Genomic DNA, 13,971 nt, shown 5'->3' on the forward strand with positions numbered 1-13,971 from the left:
GTGTGCTTACACTGTTTGTCCACTAAGTAGAGCTGTGATTTCATCTAACCCTCAATTCTTTATGTCCAGTTGTGCCCCAAGTGTGGTGAAGGAGTGTTTCCTGGGTACCAAAGGAAGGATGGGTTTCATCTGGTTTCGCTCCCGAGTTCCACTAGGGGCACACCTGTACATGTTAGCCCACATGGTCTTATATGGGCTGGAAGTGGGCAAAGGTACCGGGTTCCACATCGTCTCCATCTTGGATTTGTGGGCATTTCGAACTGGGTAAATGTGGTGGGAGTGTCTGAGCGAGGCGGGCATGGGAATTGCCTGGCCTACACACCAGGCACCTTTTTCCAATCAGCAGCTCCTTGAGGGCAGTTTCAGCAATGTGCTGGTGCAGAATGTTTGCATTGCTCTTTTCTATGTGCATTGTTGTTTTTGAACTCACTTCTCTCATGTACTGAGTGATGACTTTTGTATGTTCTGTGCGCTTATGGATTTTGTTTCTTCTTCTTCTTCTTCTTCTTCTTCTTGCCACCGTAAGTACATGTGACTCTTTGAATTGTTTGTCTTGTGGTAACGCCTTACGCTATCCTTTTGTCGATCTGTCTAACCTTCTGCACATCCTCGCGTTTTGTTGTTTTTCACATTTGTTTTTATGCACCCTTGTTTAATAAAAGTATTTTACAAATTGGATCAAGTCTTCAATCACATCAAAAGATTAACAAATGAATATGAGTGGTATTGCAACTTGAATTTATTCAATTTTCAAATTAATACTTTACATTAAAATGACCTGAAATACATTTCCGTTGTTCCACCCCCACAAAAAAAAAAAAAAAATCCAACTATATGATGAAATTATGCCGGAAAAAAGAATTTGAAAGAGGGCAAATGCTTTTTCATGGCATTATGTGTCTGTATGTGCCCTGTAATTGATAGGTGATCAGACCAGGTGCAGGAGACCCTTCTTACACTATAAAACAGGAACATGTGTAAAAATATTAGACTTTATGTGAATATTAAATGAGTATGCACTACAAGGTGACATAAACAATGGCATAATTCTTTCTATATTAAAATAGAACAGTGTCAACAGTTTTCATGTCTCCACGGCAACAGGTCAGTCATATTTTAACCATGGCTTGGGATCAGCACACAGAGGAACACAGAGGCACACATTCAAAGGGGAATTCGGTCAAACACGTTTGTCACATGTGCCTGCACACACTTGCGATGTGGCTTAGTAGAGCTCTGCTTGGGCACATCATGCATGATGTGGTATCCATGACAACTGGAATGCAACTGATACAATTAAAGATAAAATATCAAATGAGGAGCAATCAGTAGCGAGAGCATGAAGAAAATATTGTTTGTTAACATTAAAAGACAATGTATTTGTTTGTTGATGTACAAATGTCATTTGATAAACATATATGAAAATCCTTACAGTACTGTTAGAGGAACACAAGCATGCATACTTCATGTGATCGATTAAAAGTGAGCATTCAGGATAATCAACGCCAGAGCTCGTAAAGGTCTGTCCAATATACACACAAACATGACAATATAAAGATTCATTTTTTTCATTTCAGGCAGTTTTACGTGAACACTCTGTTCTATTTCAGATTTTGACTAATTTTCTTTATGCATTCAGATACATTTCCTACAATTTATACAGTTGTACTTTCTATAAAAACATGTCACTAAAACATGCTTTACAATCGATACACATACAAAAAGTATTACATGATGACATTATTGTTATCATTATTATTTTTTAATAATAATAATAATAATAATAATAATAATAATAACACGTACAAAATATAGTAACGATGATGATGATCTTCATAGTTAGTAAATTTGAACTGAAGAAAAAAAAAAGAATTGCAACAACAAAACATCCATTTTCCCTTCCACTTGTCCACACAAGGTATTGCCGGCATGCTGAAGCCAAGTGGACGTGTTAACCAGTGTGCCACTGTGCCACCACAACAATGAACAGATTTTTTAAATAAAAGTCTCTCTGATTTTGTCAAAGAAACCTGATCATGATTGAATAAAATCAATAAAAGAAATAGAAAATAAATAGAATGTTGAGCATCTATGGGATCTCATGACATTGTTGCAAATAGCGCTTTTATTGTCCATCACATTCAGAGTGCTGTGTGCATAGCTTCAAAAGAAACAATCGCAACATACCTGTTTTACAAAAAATACAATATGACCATTTCTTTTGAAGTTCAGTCTTTTAAAATCCACTTCCTCTGCATTAGTGTTCTTTCTTGCGAGGCTCTGACGCTTTCCCAAGGTTTCCGGCTTCATGCTTCAGGACACTCAACAGAGATTGAGAGCTCTCTAAGATCTTTTGGGAGAAGAGCAGCAAATTACATGAAATATACAGTAGATCAAATTCTACTTGAATAATAGTGGCAGTGGCGTGTTAGTTGATTTTGCCTAATTAGTGAGGGCAATTGAGAGGTGGACAGCATTGACAGGGTAGGCCTGACACTTACCTTGGTGTACGCAGCCTCAGTCTCTGCAATGGTCCGGTCGAAAGTGGCACGTGCAGCCATTCTTTGTGCGAGGCTTTCATTGACCTTACTCAGCTTACCAGAGAAGACACGGATGTCATGTTGCAGTCGTTCCTTCTCCTCTTCCTCCAGCTTGATCTGACGGTTCAACTCTTCCCGCTTGGAGCAGAGGTCCTCAATACCTGAAGGGTGGAAGAAAACATTAGCTCTACTGCACCTGGGTGCCCTTCTGCTGATTTTATTTAACCTGTACGATGCTGGGGGAGGCATTGTGAAAAGTTAGTGAGCACAAAAGAAATTCAAAACAGGTTGTTTTGTAAAAGTTTTTTTTATTGCTTTGCACACTCCCTAACTAACTGAAAATAACCGCAGCATATGAAAAAGTGTCAAATAATTTTGGGGGATGAAATGGTGTTAAATGATTAAATAACTGTCTCACAGCCCAAAGTTCTAGGTTTGAATCTGTTGTGTGACTGACTAGACCTCTGATTACTGACAAGGGGGGAAACTTACAACACATCACCACACAAAGATTTCACAAAAAGATCAGTTAGATTTTTTTTTTTTAACTCAACTGCTCCCTTAATTATATCCAACCGGAAGACGTGTCCCTTTCAAAAGTGAAAAGCTTAAAGGGCTAAGGTTTTGGACGTGCAAATGTTCCACTTTACCTATTACTCCACTGACACCCAAATTTAATTTACACAAAGTTTAGTGTGAAAACCGAGCATTGCTGTCTCTAAAGACATCTACTTCAAAAAGCAGTAAGAGACGCTGCTGAGAGAACAGAGTATGATCACTTACAATTGACGAGCTCATTATTGTAATTCTGCAAAGCGGCAGCTTGTTGGCTCATGGCGGAGCTCCTCTCTCACATCGCTTCAACCGCGTGTAAACAAAACATGGGTCATGCATGCCATTTCGTTACGATGACGTAATTAATATAGCTCTTTTTGATGTCACGTTTCAAAAATTACGCAAAGGGCGGCTTGTTGAGCGGGTATGATCTTACAGACTCAGCGACTGTAAATATTCCGACACAAAAGGAGCTGTATGGAAAAAGTCACCCCCAACAAAGGTATTTATTTAACAGTATGATCATTATACAAAACTTTCCGATAAAGGGGGCACGGTGGTGCACTGATCAGGATGGAGGGAGGGAGGGAGGGAGGGACTTGGTCATTTTAAATGAGCTAGTTGATGCCAAAGTTGCTCCTTGACATCACGTGATGCTATTGTGCAATTACAAAATCACCGTTTTTCAATAATTTTCACACAGCACCACTACAATCACATGGTTGTAGAAATTCATGTTAAAAATTTGTTGAAAACTTTTAGCAAGACTAGCCTGAATTGTATCTTTTGTGAGTTACTACATGGGTAACTCACAAATGTACATATGTACTCACATATGTCGCAGCATTTGAGGCCTAATAAAAAAATAATAACTCACAATTATTGTTAGACTGGCGGTGTTTCGAATGTGACAGAAAAAAACATCTTGGGTTCTCGAGGTATGCATGTGCTTCAACATTTGAGTTATGGTCTTCAGAACAAAAAAAAATAATAATGGTGCAATAAGGGAGATATATTACCTAATTTAGACAAAATGATTTAGTATCAGAACAGAAAAATGATTTGCAAGATTATTTAAAAGAAGTCATCAAAATCTTGACATGAATCTTACTGCAGTGATTTCCTTGAAAAAAATCATTAGTGAACATAACATTTTGGACTGTGTGAAAACTTTGGAGTATCACCTTACTCACCATAAAACTCACTTTTGAGGCTTTTGCGTAGACCTTGGCGTGAGATGCTACACATTTTATTGTTTTAACTGGTTTATGTTTAATTGTTTTATGTTTGTTCAGGAATGGCTGTTTGTAAATTTTAATGGAAAGTTGAGCTGAGAAAAAAATCAAACCTGAACCCTTTTTGCAAAAAGTGAATGCCGCAGTACCTTTTTTGCCGCAACCCATGATGACAAAAGAAACACGTGATACGTCCAGGAATAAATCAGATGCATGGTACAGTAGAATTTGATATTTATTGGTACCAAAACTAAAATAAATCCAAAATGCTGAAACGGTTCCTTGTGCAGTCTTTTATGAACCACTCTGCAAATCATTGCTCTTTTCGCCGTTGCTCTGAAATTTTACTGAAGTTTCCTGCCTGCTGCTTTAGGACACTCAGTAAAGACTGCGAACTCTCCAAGATCTGTGGGAAGAAATCAGACAGTTACATGAAACAATAACAAGATCAAAGCCGGTGTTTGTTTTTTTGTTCTTGGCTTGATAGGTTGCCATAATTACTGCAGTTGAAGAGCTCAACATCAGCTGTCTGCAACTATTTGGCTGATGAACTAAACAACTCAAAAATATTAACAAAAGCAGCAATTATGTGGCATAGTGTGAAAGAACAGTCAAGAAATAAACGTTTGGGTTTCACGGTAATTATGACAAACACCTTAGTGTATGCAGCCTCAGTCTCTGCGATGGTGCGGTCTATGGTGTTGTGTGCAGCCGTTTTTTGTGCCAGGCTTTCATTAACTCTGCTCAGCTTCTCCGAGAGGCTGCTAATCTCATGCTGGAGTCGTTCCTTTTCGTCTTCCTCCAACTTGATCTGAAGGCTCAACTCTTCCCGTTTGGAGCACAGGTCATCAAAACCTGTGAAGGACAAACAAGAGAAAAAAAAGTATTGTGTTTGGACAGCCTAGAAGAAAGCTTCAATGGAAATGCAACTTTTTTTCTTCTGGTAGAAGCCAAATTAAATTCTGGATTTGAATAATCAAATGTAACTTTATAGCTATTTGAACAGCACAGTAAATTTCAAACCTACATGATACATGCACCTAAAGAGGTCTCACGTTAGATCTTATATCTACTATTGAACATACATTAATACCAAGTGTAAAATTCGGAAGACCAAACCTCTTCAGATTAAATTTAAGCACTACTGTCAAATAAAACAGATTGTGATACAAACTAATGCATTCTAGGATTGGTAATATTGGTTGGTTTTATTGTGTAGAATAAAGGTGGACTGTCAAAGTGGCACTAAACTTTTTTGTATGCAGCCCTTGGATGGAAAAAGTCAACGCTGCTTTGGAGCTTTTGGGTTTCATAGAGGTCACGTTGACATGTTCACAGTTCATGTGAATCAACTTGTTCATGTGTATGCGTTTGAGTATCATCTTTAGTGATGGGTCCGGCAACACTGATGCGTCGGCGCATGTGTCGAGCTCATGGAGCGAAGTCCGTGTCGGTGCGTGTATCGCATATCGAAAGTCACGTGACCGAAACAGCAGCAGTATCGCCTGTTTAGGAAGCACGCCAAAGCTCTGTTAAAGGAAGCAGGTCAGGATGGATCTGCCAAAACAATATCTGATCTTTTGCGGTTTATCAATAATTATGGAGCAGCCCCAAGTAAGATACTGGGACAATCAAAAGACCCATTGCACCGCACTCCAGCCTCATCTGTGCCGTGTGAGCGGGTGATTTCAACGGCTGGAGAAACTGTGTCCAAAAAGCGCAACAGGCTAAATTTCAAAACATTGGAAAAACGTATTGTTTTAAATTAAAATTTGTAATAATAAAAAAAAACATCCCAGTGCACAAGCATCCTCTTTCACAACACGTTCTTAGATTTTCATGTTATGATACATGTTCACATTATTGATTGACTAACAAAAAACGAAAATACGTTTTAAATTTAAATGAATGTGTGAAAGAATACAATATAAAATATAATTACTTAATTAATTTATATATTAGGTCATCAAATCAGTGACAGTTGAGTCTGTCAACTCGGTTGCCTGTAGTATTTTTAGGGTCCAATAGATGTCAGCACTCAGTGACACAGCTTCACGACGCCTCATCGACCCATGACTAAAATAGTTACGGACAAGGTCCCAGGAAATATGGGCAACCTGATGGGCATGCATGGCAGCCAGGAGGAACCTTCATCATGATTGACTAATCAATAAACCACTTACACTTGACGAGTTCATTGTTGTAGGTCTGCAAAGCAGCAGCTTGTTGGGCCATGTTAAAGTCAGCTGACAACCGTTGTTAACAAGGTTCTCGGAAACTTGTAAACTTCGAAATCGATGCTGGGTTCCGTCCAACCTATGATTGTTTTTCACGTAACACCGGCAACGAGCTAAATACATAACTTTGTAAAATTGAAACGAATTTCGTAAAGGGCTTCCTCAGCCAACATTTATATTATGCGGGACTCGTCTTCAAACAGGATGAAGAGCGAGTGCTCTTCTTCTTCATGTTTTAATGGCGGTTGAAAACTGCGTTAGTGCATTTCCGCCACCCATTGGCTTGGAATGGTAACGACTTGTGCACGATGCCGTTTGCGTATTTACTTTAAGAAAGTGGTTCGTAACCTTGTTGGAGGTACCGAACCCCACCAGCTTCATATGCGTATTCACCGAACTCCTCTATAGTAAAAATGATTCTTCTTATTATTATTTTCAAATTCAAGACAGATTTTTTTTACTGGTGCACAAAATGAGCCGGGCATGAATTAAGAACAAAACCAACACAATGCAAAATCAGTGTGACTTTAGCGTCATCACAAATTTACATAACGTACAGGTGTGTTCGGACCCCCGCTGTGGAGGCTCTGCCGAACCCCTGATACCGACCCACCGAACCCCTAGGGTACGACTGAACCCAGGTTAAAAAACACTGCTTTAAGGGGACAATGAATATAAAAAATGAATCTGTTTGTGAACATTTTTTACAAAAAGTTTTGTCTTTCATTTCATTCGTTTCATTTATTATTTTTTTTTCCCCCATTCGAGGTGTCCACACTTCTCCCATTCACGCACTCACGCACACACGCGCGCGCGCACACACGCATACCATTTGACATGTGCCACGTAAAAGTGAGCCGGACTATCATTTAGGACCTAAATGATAGTCCGGCTAAATTTTAGGTGCGCTCATGAATGAGTGTATGTCATCACTGACAAAGAACATTGTGGCAGGTGGAATCACATTGAGTAAAATTCAAATTGATGAAGATTCAGGACAGCAAAGAGATGGTGCTGGCTCCACAGTGGCCATTGAATGACCTTGAAAGAAACCAAGCTGGCCTTAGCATTACTGTGCTGGAAACAAGTGAGGAGGCAGAGAAAAGAAAACGCAACCTTACTCACAGACCCACAGCTACATATTAAGCAAACGTTTGTCCCCAAATAGATACATGTTGCTCTTTGTCGGGTTTGTGCCCAGTGTAGCTCGACTGCAGCATATGTGTGTGTGTGCGTGTGTGTGTGCGCGCGTGTGCGTGCGTGTGTGCATGTGCGTGTGTGTGCACGTGTGTGTGCGTGCGTGTATGTGTGAGAGAGTTAGGCTTTGTTTGTGAGTGTGTGTGTTAGCTTTCGGTTTCTTTTCTCTGCCACCTCTAATCTTGGAGCCTGAATTTGTTACAGACATATTTTCGACAAGATGCTGCTGGTAACAAATGTATCCAGCACAGTGATCCTCTTGGTTTCACTCAAGGCCATTCAAAGGTGCCGCGCCGCCGAAGGGCCGCCACGGTCTCCTAAGCTATCCTGAATTGTCATCAATTAGAATATCACTCTCTGTGATTGCACAATTGTCTTTGTCAGTGATGACATACACTCACTCACTTATTCACGAGAGCACCTACACTTTATGCACAATTATTAGGATGTTGTATTTTTCAGGATTAATCTTATGACTACAGTGACCGCAGTCAATCCAAAATGTTAATAAACTTCAGTCTGATTATCTCATAAAGTAAAACAGAGGTTTTGGCTTTCTAAGAAGAAAATCTGTGTGTGCACAATTATTGGGGAATTATTAGTGTACAGAAGTATTATGCAACTAAATGAAAAACAAAAATGTTCACACATCATTTGTTTATTGTCATCTGTTTAAGTGAGAATAATAATCAAAAAACTCAAAACATTTCTGACAATTCCCCCCCCATAAAATCAGTGACCAATACAGGCACCCTTCTTTTCAATAACCATAAGCCTTTCATTCATGGAGTCTGTCAGTTTCTTGATCTGCTGACAATCAACTTTCTGTGTTGCAACAACCGCAGCCTCCCAGACACTATTCAGAGAGGTGTACTGTCTTCCCCCACTGTAAATCTCCCGTTGGAAAAGGGCCCACAAGTTCTCAATAGGTTTTAGGTCTGGTGAGGAAGGGGTCCCATGTCATCATTCTTTCATCTCTAAGGCCTTCATTGGCTAGCCGTGCAGTGGAGTACTTCGATGCATGCGCTGGAGCATTGTCCTGCATAAAAATCATGGTCTTCTTGAAAGATGCTGACTTTTCCCTGTACCACTGCATGAAGAAAGTATCTTCTGAAAACTGGCAGTAGGTTTGGGAGTTGAGTTTGTGTCCATCTTCGACCCGAAAAGGTCCCGCTAGCGGCTAGCCCATACCAGGACTCCACCTTGCTGGCGTCTGAGTCAAAACGGAGCTCTGTGCCCAACGCTGATCCAGCCGCAGGACCATCCATCTGGTCCGTCAAGAGTCACTCTCATCTCATCAGTTCATCTTAAACTCTGTCTTAAGATATTTCTTGGCCCAGTTTTGACGTTTCAATTTGTGCCTCTTGTTTAGTGGTGGTCGGGTTTCATCTTTTCTTACCTTGGCCATGTCTTTGAGCACAGAACACCTTGTACTTCTTGACACTCCAGGTAGGTTGTAGTTCTGAACTATGACAACACCAGAGGATAACGGGTTCCTGGTGGCTTCACCTTTGATTCCTCTCGAATCTTTTGCAGTTAATTGACGTCTTTTCTTCTCAACACGTTTCTTGCAACCCTGTTGACTATATGCAACAAAAAGGGAGACAATCCCCTTGGTAAAACTGTCTCGGACCGCCAGTGCCTTTTAAGAAGACATTCCTTCTGTGGAATAGACCTGCTTGCCTGCATTAGGCTCCCTAGCCCAAAATGTGACATGTCCCCCTGCTCATTGCTGCTCGGACACAATTGATCAGAAATTGTCAGCTGATTCAGTGACTCAAAGTGTGTGCTCTTTCTGTCAGCCAACGTTGTCATAAGCTGAATCCACTTTGACCAATGTCGAGTAAAAATTACTTTTACGCATTACTTGGCTTCAGCTTGAGACGTAGGTTTAAGTGACCATGCACAGAGGTTGTCCCTCTTTTTTGCTTGCGTCCCCTGTTCCTCATCCCGAATAAAAGTGGTGTCAAAAGTTTGGGCGAAGGTGGCCAAAATAATATCGCGTTACCGCAACCAAAGACGTGCACACGTAAAGAGCGTCTCCGCGGTAACGCGCTCTTCCGAAGGCGCGTGAGTCACGTGGGTGGGGGCCGAGCAGCAGGAGCAGGAGCAGCAGCAGCAGCAGCAGCAGCACCGGAGCAAGCGCCCGTTCGGCGGCCGTTACCTGTTTTGAGCGGACCTAGTGTGTGCACCACATCGTGATATCTGCGTTCAATAGCCTCTCTGGTGGCCTTCCGTCACCATGATGGCCCCGCTGGCCGTGCGCCTGGCGCTGGTCCACCTGGTTTGCGTCATATGGCTGATGTACAGCGGCGCAGCCGGTGAGTACTTTGAAGAAAATGTCCAACTTGCGAATGTTGTACTCTTACTATAACTTTGGAAGGAGGCATTTGGTTCGGATTGCAGTGCGGATCCGCTGCTGGGTTAAAAACTGGACCGACTCAGGAAGCTGGGTGAATTTACTATGGGATGTTTTGGCATTTTTGGAGTTTTGTATAAAAATGGATCGTTCTGCGCAAAACAGTTCGGTCTGGTTTGTGACCTAAATTCGGTCCAATCTTTGACCCAAATTGAGTTGTTAGAGTGGATGTTCTTGACGTCACTTAACTATTTTTCTTATGCACGTAAACCTTGTGGGTCAATGTTTTTTCTTGAGTCATGTGAGTGCAAACTGTCTTTTTATGTTGTACATTTTTAACAAGCTGATTGATTGCGAGACACAATGGGACATTGTATCCAGTGTATACAGAGTATCACTTTCCTTGAAAGGCAGACGCCCTATTTTTCTCCTCACATGCACTGTCGTGAAAATAAGCAAATAGTCAGTATTGAAGATGTCCGTTCTACATTAAAGTCGTACATCATTGTAAGGATAAGTACAAGTGATCAAATCTCTCTTGGTAAAGATCTCCTATTATATCTAATAGGACGTGCAATATTGATCCAACTGAAACGAAAAGAATATCATATGATCCACTTTGATTTTAACCTTGCACTTTTATTTGTCCATCCCTCCAAACAAAACTAACTCTGTCTTGTCACCGTGGGATAGTGGGAAACGTAATTTCGATCTCTTTGTGTGTCTTGACATGCGAAGGAATTGACAATAAAGGAGACTTTGACTTTGACTTTGACGCGCGTTGACTTTGACGCGCGTCACATAGGGAGACCACTATTGGCTTTAATATTCGCAACCACACATTGAGTTTGTCTCATTCCAATATATAAAAAAAAAAAGGGAAAATACTTTGAAACGTGTGTGTTGTGTGTGTGTGTTGGGGGGGGGGGAAGAGCAGAAGGACTTTGTTCTGTCGCTTTGTTACAACAAGAGGCGTGACTTGTCAACACGTCTTCCTTTATTGCAAATGTATCTTTTGGCAGTCGATGAAAAAAAAAAAAAGTTTTGATGTGGCGATTTTAGACCTGTAGCGCCATCGTGTGGGCAGAACTTGAGTTAAAAAAAAAGAAAAACTTATTTCTCCGAGTGGCAGAACGACAGAATTGGACTGAATCGCCTCCGTTCAGTTCTTGAAATTATTCAGCATATTGAAACTGGTCATCCTCTGAAAAAATGTGCCTTGTTGATATTTTTGTGACGCTATTATTTCAGGCTAATAGCCCTAAATTCCCAAGTCCTTTGTAAGTCTTGTCAATGGTGGATTGTCAGTCATGCAGGTGACACAGTTAGGTGGCGTGCATTCTTGCTTGTTTGCTGAAATTCTGGTTTTTACCAAGAGTTGAAAAATGACCATGGCAACTTTGATGGTTCATCAGGTGTAACCCGTCATACGCCATGTGACGCAGACCACGGATGGAATTCTCACGGCTCCAAATGCTACAAGAAGATAGACACAACCAACGGTTGGCGGGGAGCTCGTCACGACTGCCTCTGGGAGGGCGGCGACCTTGTCTCCATCACCTCCGAGGAGGAGGAAAAGTTTGTGAAGGAGCAAATGGGCGACAAGCCGTTCTGGATCGGACTCTCCAATCTGGTGAGACGGAAACGCAAGCGGCTGTTGTATGGAGTAGACTGGGGTCAAACGTTTTGAACTTTGCCCTTAAAATCCATTTGTTTTAGTTCTTACGTTCCCTGAGAGCGCTGTCTCTGTCTGGGCAGTGGTTCCAATTAAGCCTTCCACTTAAGCTGTCCTTTGTGATTCCACGCCCCGCTCAGCGAGCACCTCGCCCCACGCCAGATTTGGGATTACAACTGAAAAAGATTTGAACCTGAATAAAAAAGATCCCAATCTGAAAAAACAAGAGTTGAACCTGAAAATAATGCGAATCTGAATACATGCAACTGGAAAAAAGATCTCAAATCATGAAAATGAATTGCGATGAAACCTGAAAATAAATACTTTATTCCAAAATATTACCAAGGCGAACTCAAAAACACTTTCACACAAGTGTTTTGTTTTACTACGTTGTTTTGTTTTTCTAGTTTTAAGATCAGCTCGTTTATTTTCAGATTTAAGTTTCCCTTTTTTCAAGTACATACGAGTTTTGTTTTTTCAAGTACAAAACGTTTGACCCCAATCTTCAAGGGATATTTAATATCAAATCCTTTCGATGAAGCATACTGCTGGCGAGCTTTTGGTACGCCATTGACAACGGGATTGGTTTCGGCAGGTCTGCGACAAGGACCATTGTAACTTATTCGAAGAGGGAGAAAAGAGACTGAACTGGTCCGACACCGGTGTGACCCCGACCTACGCTAACTGGACCTCAGACCAAGGCGGAAGGTAAGAAGATCACATCTTTGCATCCTGTGTCAGGTGGGATGCACATTATCCGAGGACGTGAACGAGGAAAAAAAAAACCACCAAATTGGCCTGTTTGTCGGATGTGTGTCTCAGTTTTCATGCCTTTTCCCAACAGCTCCGACAATGAATCCTGCGCGTACGTCAACCAAGGTGCGCACATACACAGTCAGCCTGGAAAGTGGAGACATGGCTCGTGCGGATCCTCGTTGGCGTACATGTGCAAGCGGTCGCCCGACGGTAAGTCCACACGTCCGTTGCGATGTTGGCGCTGAAAGGAGCAAAGTGCAACCGTGCCATCTTTCTGCAGACTGCCCGGACGGATGGCCGTGTTCCTACAAAGACTTGGGTTACACTTACAGTCGAGTGGAGAGTGAGTGGCAGCGACGCTCCTTTTGACACCAGCGCCATCTCGTGGTTTCCTAATTAGTTTCTTTTGGCTTTCAGCTTCCTACTGCGACTCTGGCGAGTTCCTGTACAAGGACTCTTGTTACCATTTTGAGGAGAGGAATGGAACTTGGCAAGCTGCTGAAGATTTCTGCAAGGAAAAGGGAGGTCTCTTGGCCAGCGTGCACTCACAGGTTGACGGACAGTTTTTGGCTGGTGAGCACCAAGGCAAATTGACCATGCCCGCAATCGTCCCGCAGTTTTTCATCACAAGTGTTTGTTCTGCTTTCCTCAAGCTCACCGGAGAAGAGTACTTTATTCTTGGCTGGGACTCAAGAAGAACAATGGCAAATTTGAGTGGCGCGACGGATCATCTACAGTAAGTGACAATGTGTGCAAGGGAGGTCTAAAAAGTTGTCACTTTGCCCCAATGAAGCTGTCATGTTAGAAGGCAAGAGTTAAAAAGTGCCATTTTAGTCGAATAGAGTTGATTGAAATAGAAGGAAAAATCTGACAAGAATGTTCGTCCTGTCAAATAGATTTGACTTTGACTTGTATTGAGTCATGTTACAAGTGAAAAAATGTCTTAGATTTATGAGGGATGACCATTGTAATTTACAAGGAAAAAACAGTGACATGAATTGTAGAAACAAAGTGCAACATTCATTTTACGGGGAGACATTTTTTATTGAAAAGTTCCAATCAGAAAGTTGGAAGGGGGTTGGAACATGGCAACAATTCTTATTGTGAGATAGAGCTTGTGAACATTAATTTGAGAGATTTGAATCAATGAAGTGACTTTGAAGGAAGGTGGTGGGAAGCCATCCGAGCAACTGCAACACCAAACACGCTCGAGTCATGTCCACTGTCGTCCGCAGGATGATGTCCCGTGGCATTCTCATAGTTATCCAGGTGCCTGCACAAAATTGAATACTGCTGGAGAAGTTGCGATCGAAAAATGTAGTGAACTTCGTCCATCCATCTGTCAAAAAGGTCAGAAAGTCACAACCTCTCATTTGCCCTTTGTCTTCTCATTGCTCTCTCATATTTGACCCCTCTC

The 13,971-nt window shown here is 41.5% G+C and overlaps 3 protein-coding genes and 1 long non-coding RNA gene across 4 annotated transcripts; 2 read left to right on the forward strand and 2 right to left on the reverse strand.

Annotated features, from left to right (window-relative positions):
* Positions 1 to 2,107: 2,107 nt before the first annotated feature.
* Positions 2,108 to 3,641, reverse strand: LOC148377549 (microtubule nucleation factor SSNA1-like). Its single transcript, XM_088368195.1, has 3 exons — positions 3,324 to 3,641; positions 2,502 to 2,701; positions 2,108 to 2,350 (listed from the first exon to the last, which is right to left on the reverse strand). The coding sequence occupies exons 1-3, from the start codon at positions 3,373 to 3,375 to the stop codon at positions 2,258 to 2,260; spliced, it is 345 nt and encodes a 114-aa protein (XP_088224321.1). The 5' UTR covers positions 3,376 to 3,641; the 3' UTR covers positions 2,108 to 2,257.
* Positions 3,539 to 5,128, forward strand: LOC148377550 (uncharacterized). Its single transcript, XR_015856632.1, has 2 exons — positions 3,539 to 3,597; positions 4,391 to 5,128. It is a non-coding gene; the product is annotated as an uncharacterized LOC148377550 (long non-coding RNA).
* Positions 4,548 to 6,811, reverse strand: LOC148377551 (microtubule nucleation factor SSNA1-like). Its single transcript, XM_088368194.1, has 3 exons — positions 6,514 to 6,811; positions 4,986 to 5,185; positions 4,548 to 4,736 (listed from the first exon to the last, which is right to left on the reverse strand). The coding sequence occupies exons 1-3, from the start codon at positions 6,563 to 6,565 to the stop codon at positions 4,644 to 4,646; spliced, it is 345 nt and encodes a 114-aa protein (XP_088224320.1). The 5' UTR covers positions 6,566 to 6,811; the 3' UTR covers positions 4,548 to 4,643.
* Positions 6,812 to 9,820: 3,009 nt separating this feature from the next.
* Positions 9,821 to 13,904, forward strand: LOC148377552 (C-type mannose receptor 2-like; the record flags this gene model as incomplete). Its single annotated transcript, XM_088368197.1, has 8 exons — positions 9,821 to 10,085; positions 11,539 to 11,756; positions 12,394 to 12,506; positions 12,643 to 12,764; positions 12,835 to 12,897; positions 12,972 to 13,127; positions 13,208 to 13,290; positions 13,790 to 13,904. Coding segments are annotated over exons 1-8 (949 nt in total), but the record flags the coding sequence as incomplete, so codon positions are not given.
* Between the last annotated feature and the right edge of the window lie 67 nt (positions 13,905 to 13,971).

The sequence above is a fragment of the Syngnathus floridae genome, unplaced genomic scaffold (assembly GCF_059516105.1).
Source record: "Syngnathus floridae isolate MCC-2025c unplaced genomic scaffold, RoL_Sflo_1.0 HiC_scaffold_129, whole genome shotgun sequence".
NCBI classification, from domain to species: Eukaryota; Metazoa; Chordata; class Actinopteri; order Syngnathiformes; family Syngnathidae; genus Syngnathus; species Syngnathus floridae.

Excerpts from the sequence above, each read along its gene's own strand:
- LOC148377549 (XM_088368195.1), bottom strand. The coding sequence starts at position 3,375 with ATGAGCCAACAAGCTGCCGCTTTGCAGAATTACAATAATGAGCTCGTC. Across the intron at positions 2,702-3,323 it reads CAATAATGAGCTCGTCAATT|GTATTGAGGACCTCTGCTCC; the intron begins GTAAGTGATCAT and ends TCCACCCTTCAG. Across the intron at positions 2,351-2,501 it reads CTGAGGCTGCGTACACCAAG|ATCTTAGAGAGCTCTCAATC; the intron begins GTAAGTGTCAGG and ends TTCTCCCAAAAG.
- LOC148377551 (XM_088368194.1), bottom strand. The coding sequence starts at position 6,565 with ATGGCCCAACAAGCTGCTGCTTTGCAGACCTACAACAATGAACTCGTC. Across the intron at positions 5,186-6,513 it reads CAACAATGAACTCGTCAAGT|GTTTTGATGACCTGTGCTCC; the intron begins GTAAGTGGTTTA and ends TGTCCTTCACAG. Across the intron at positions 4,737-4,985 it reads CTGAGGCTGCATACACTAAG|ATCTTGGAGAGTTCGCAGTC; the intron begins GTGTTTGTCATA and ends TTCTTCCCACAG.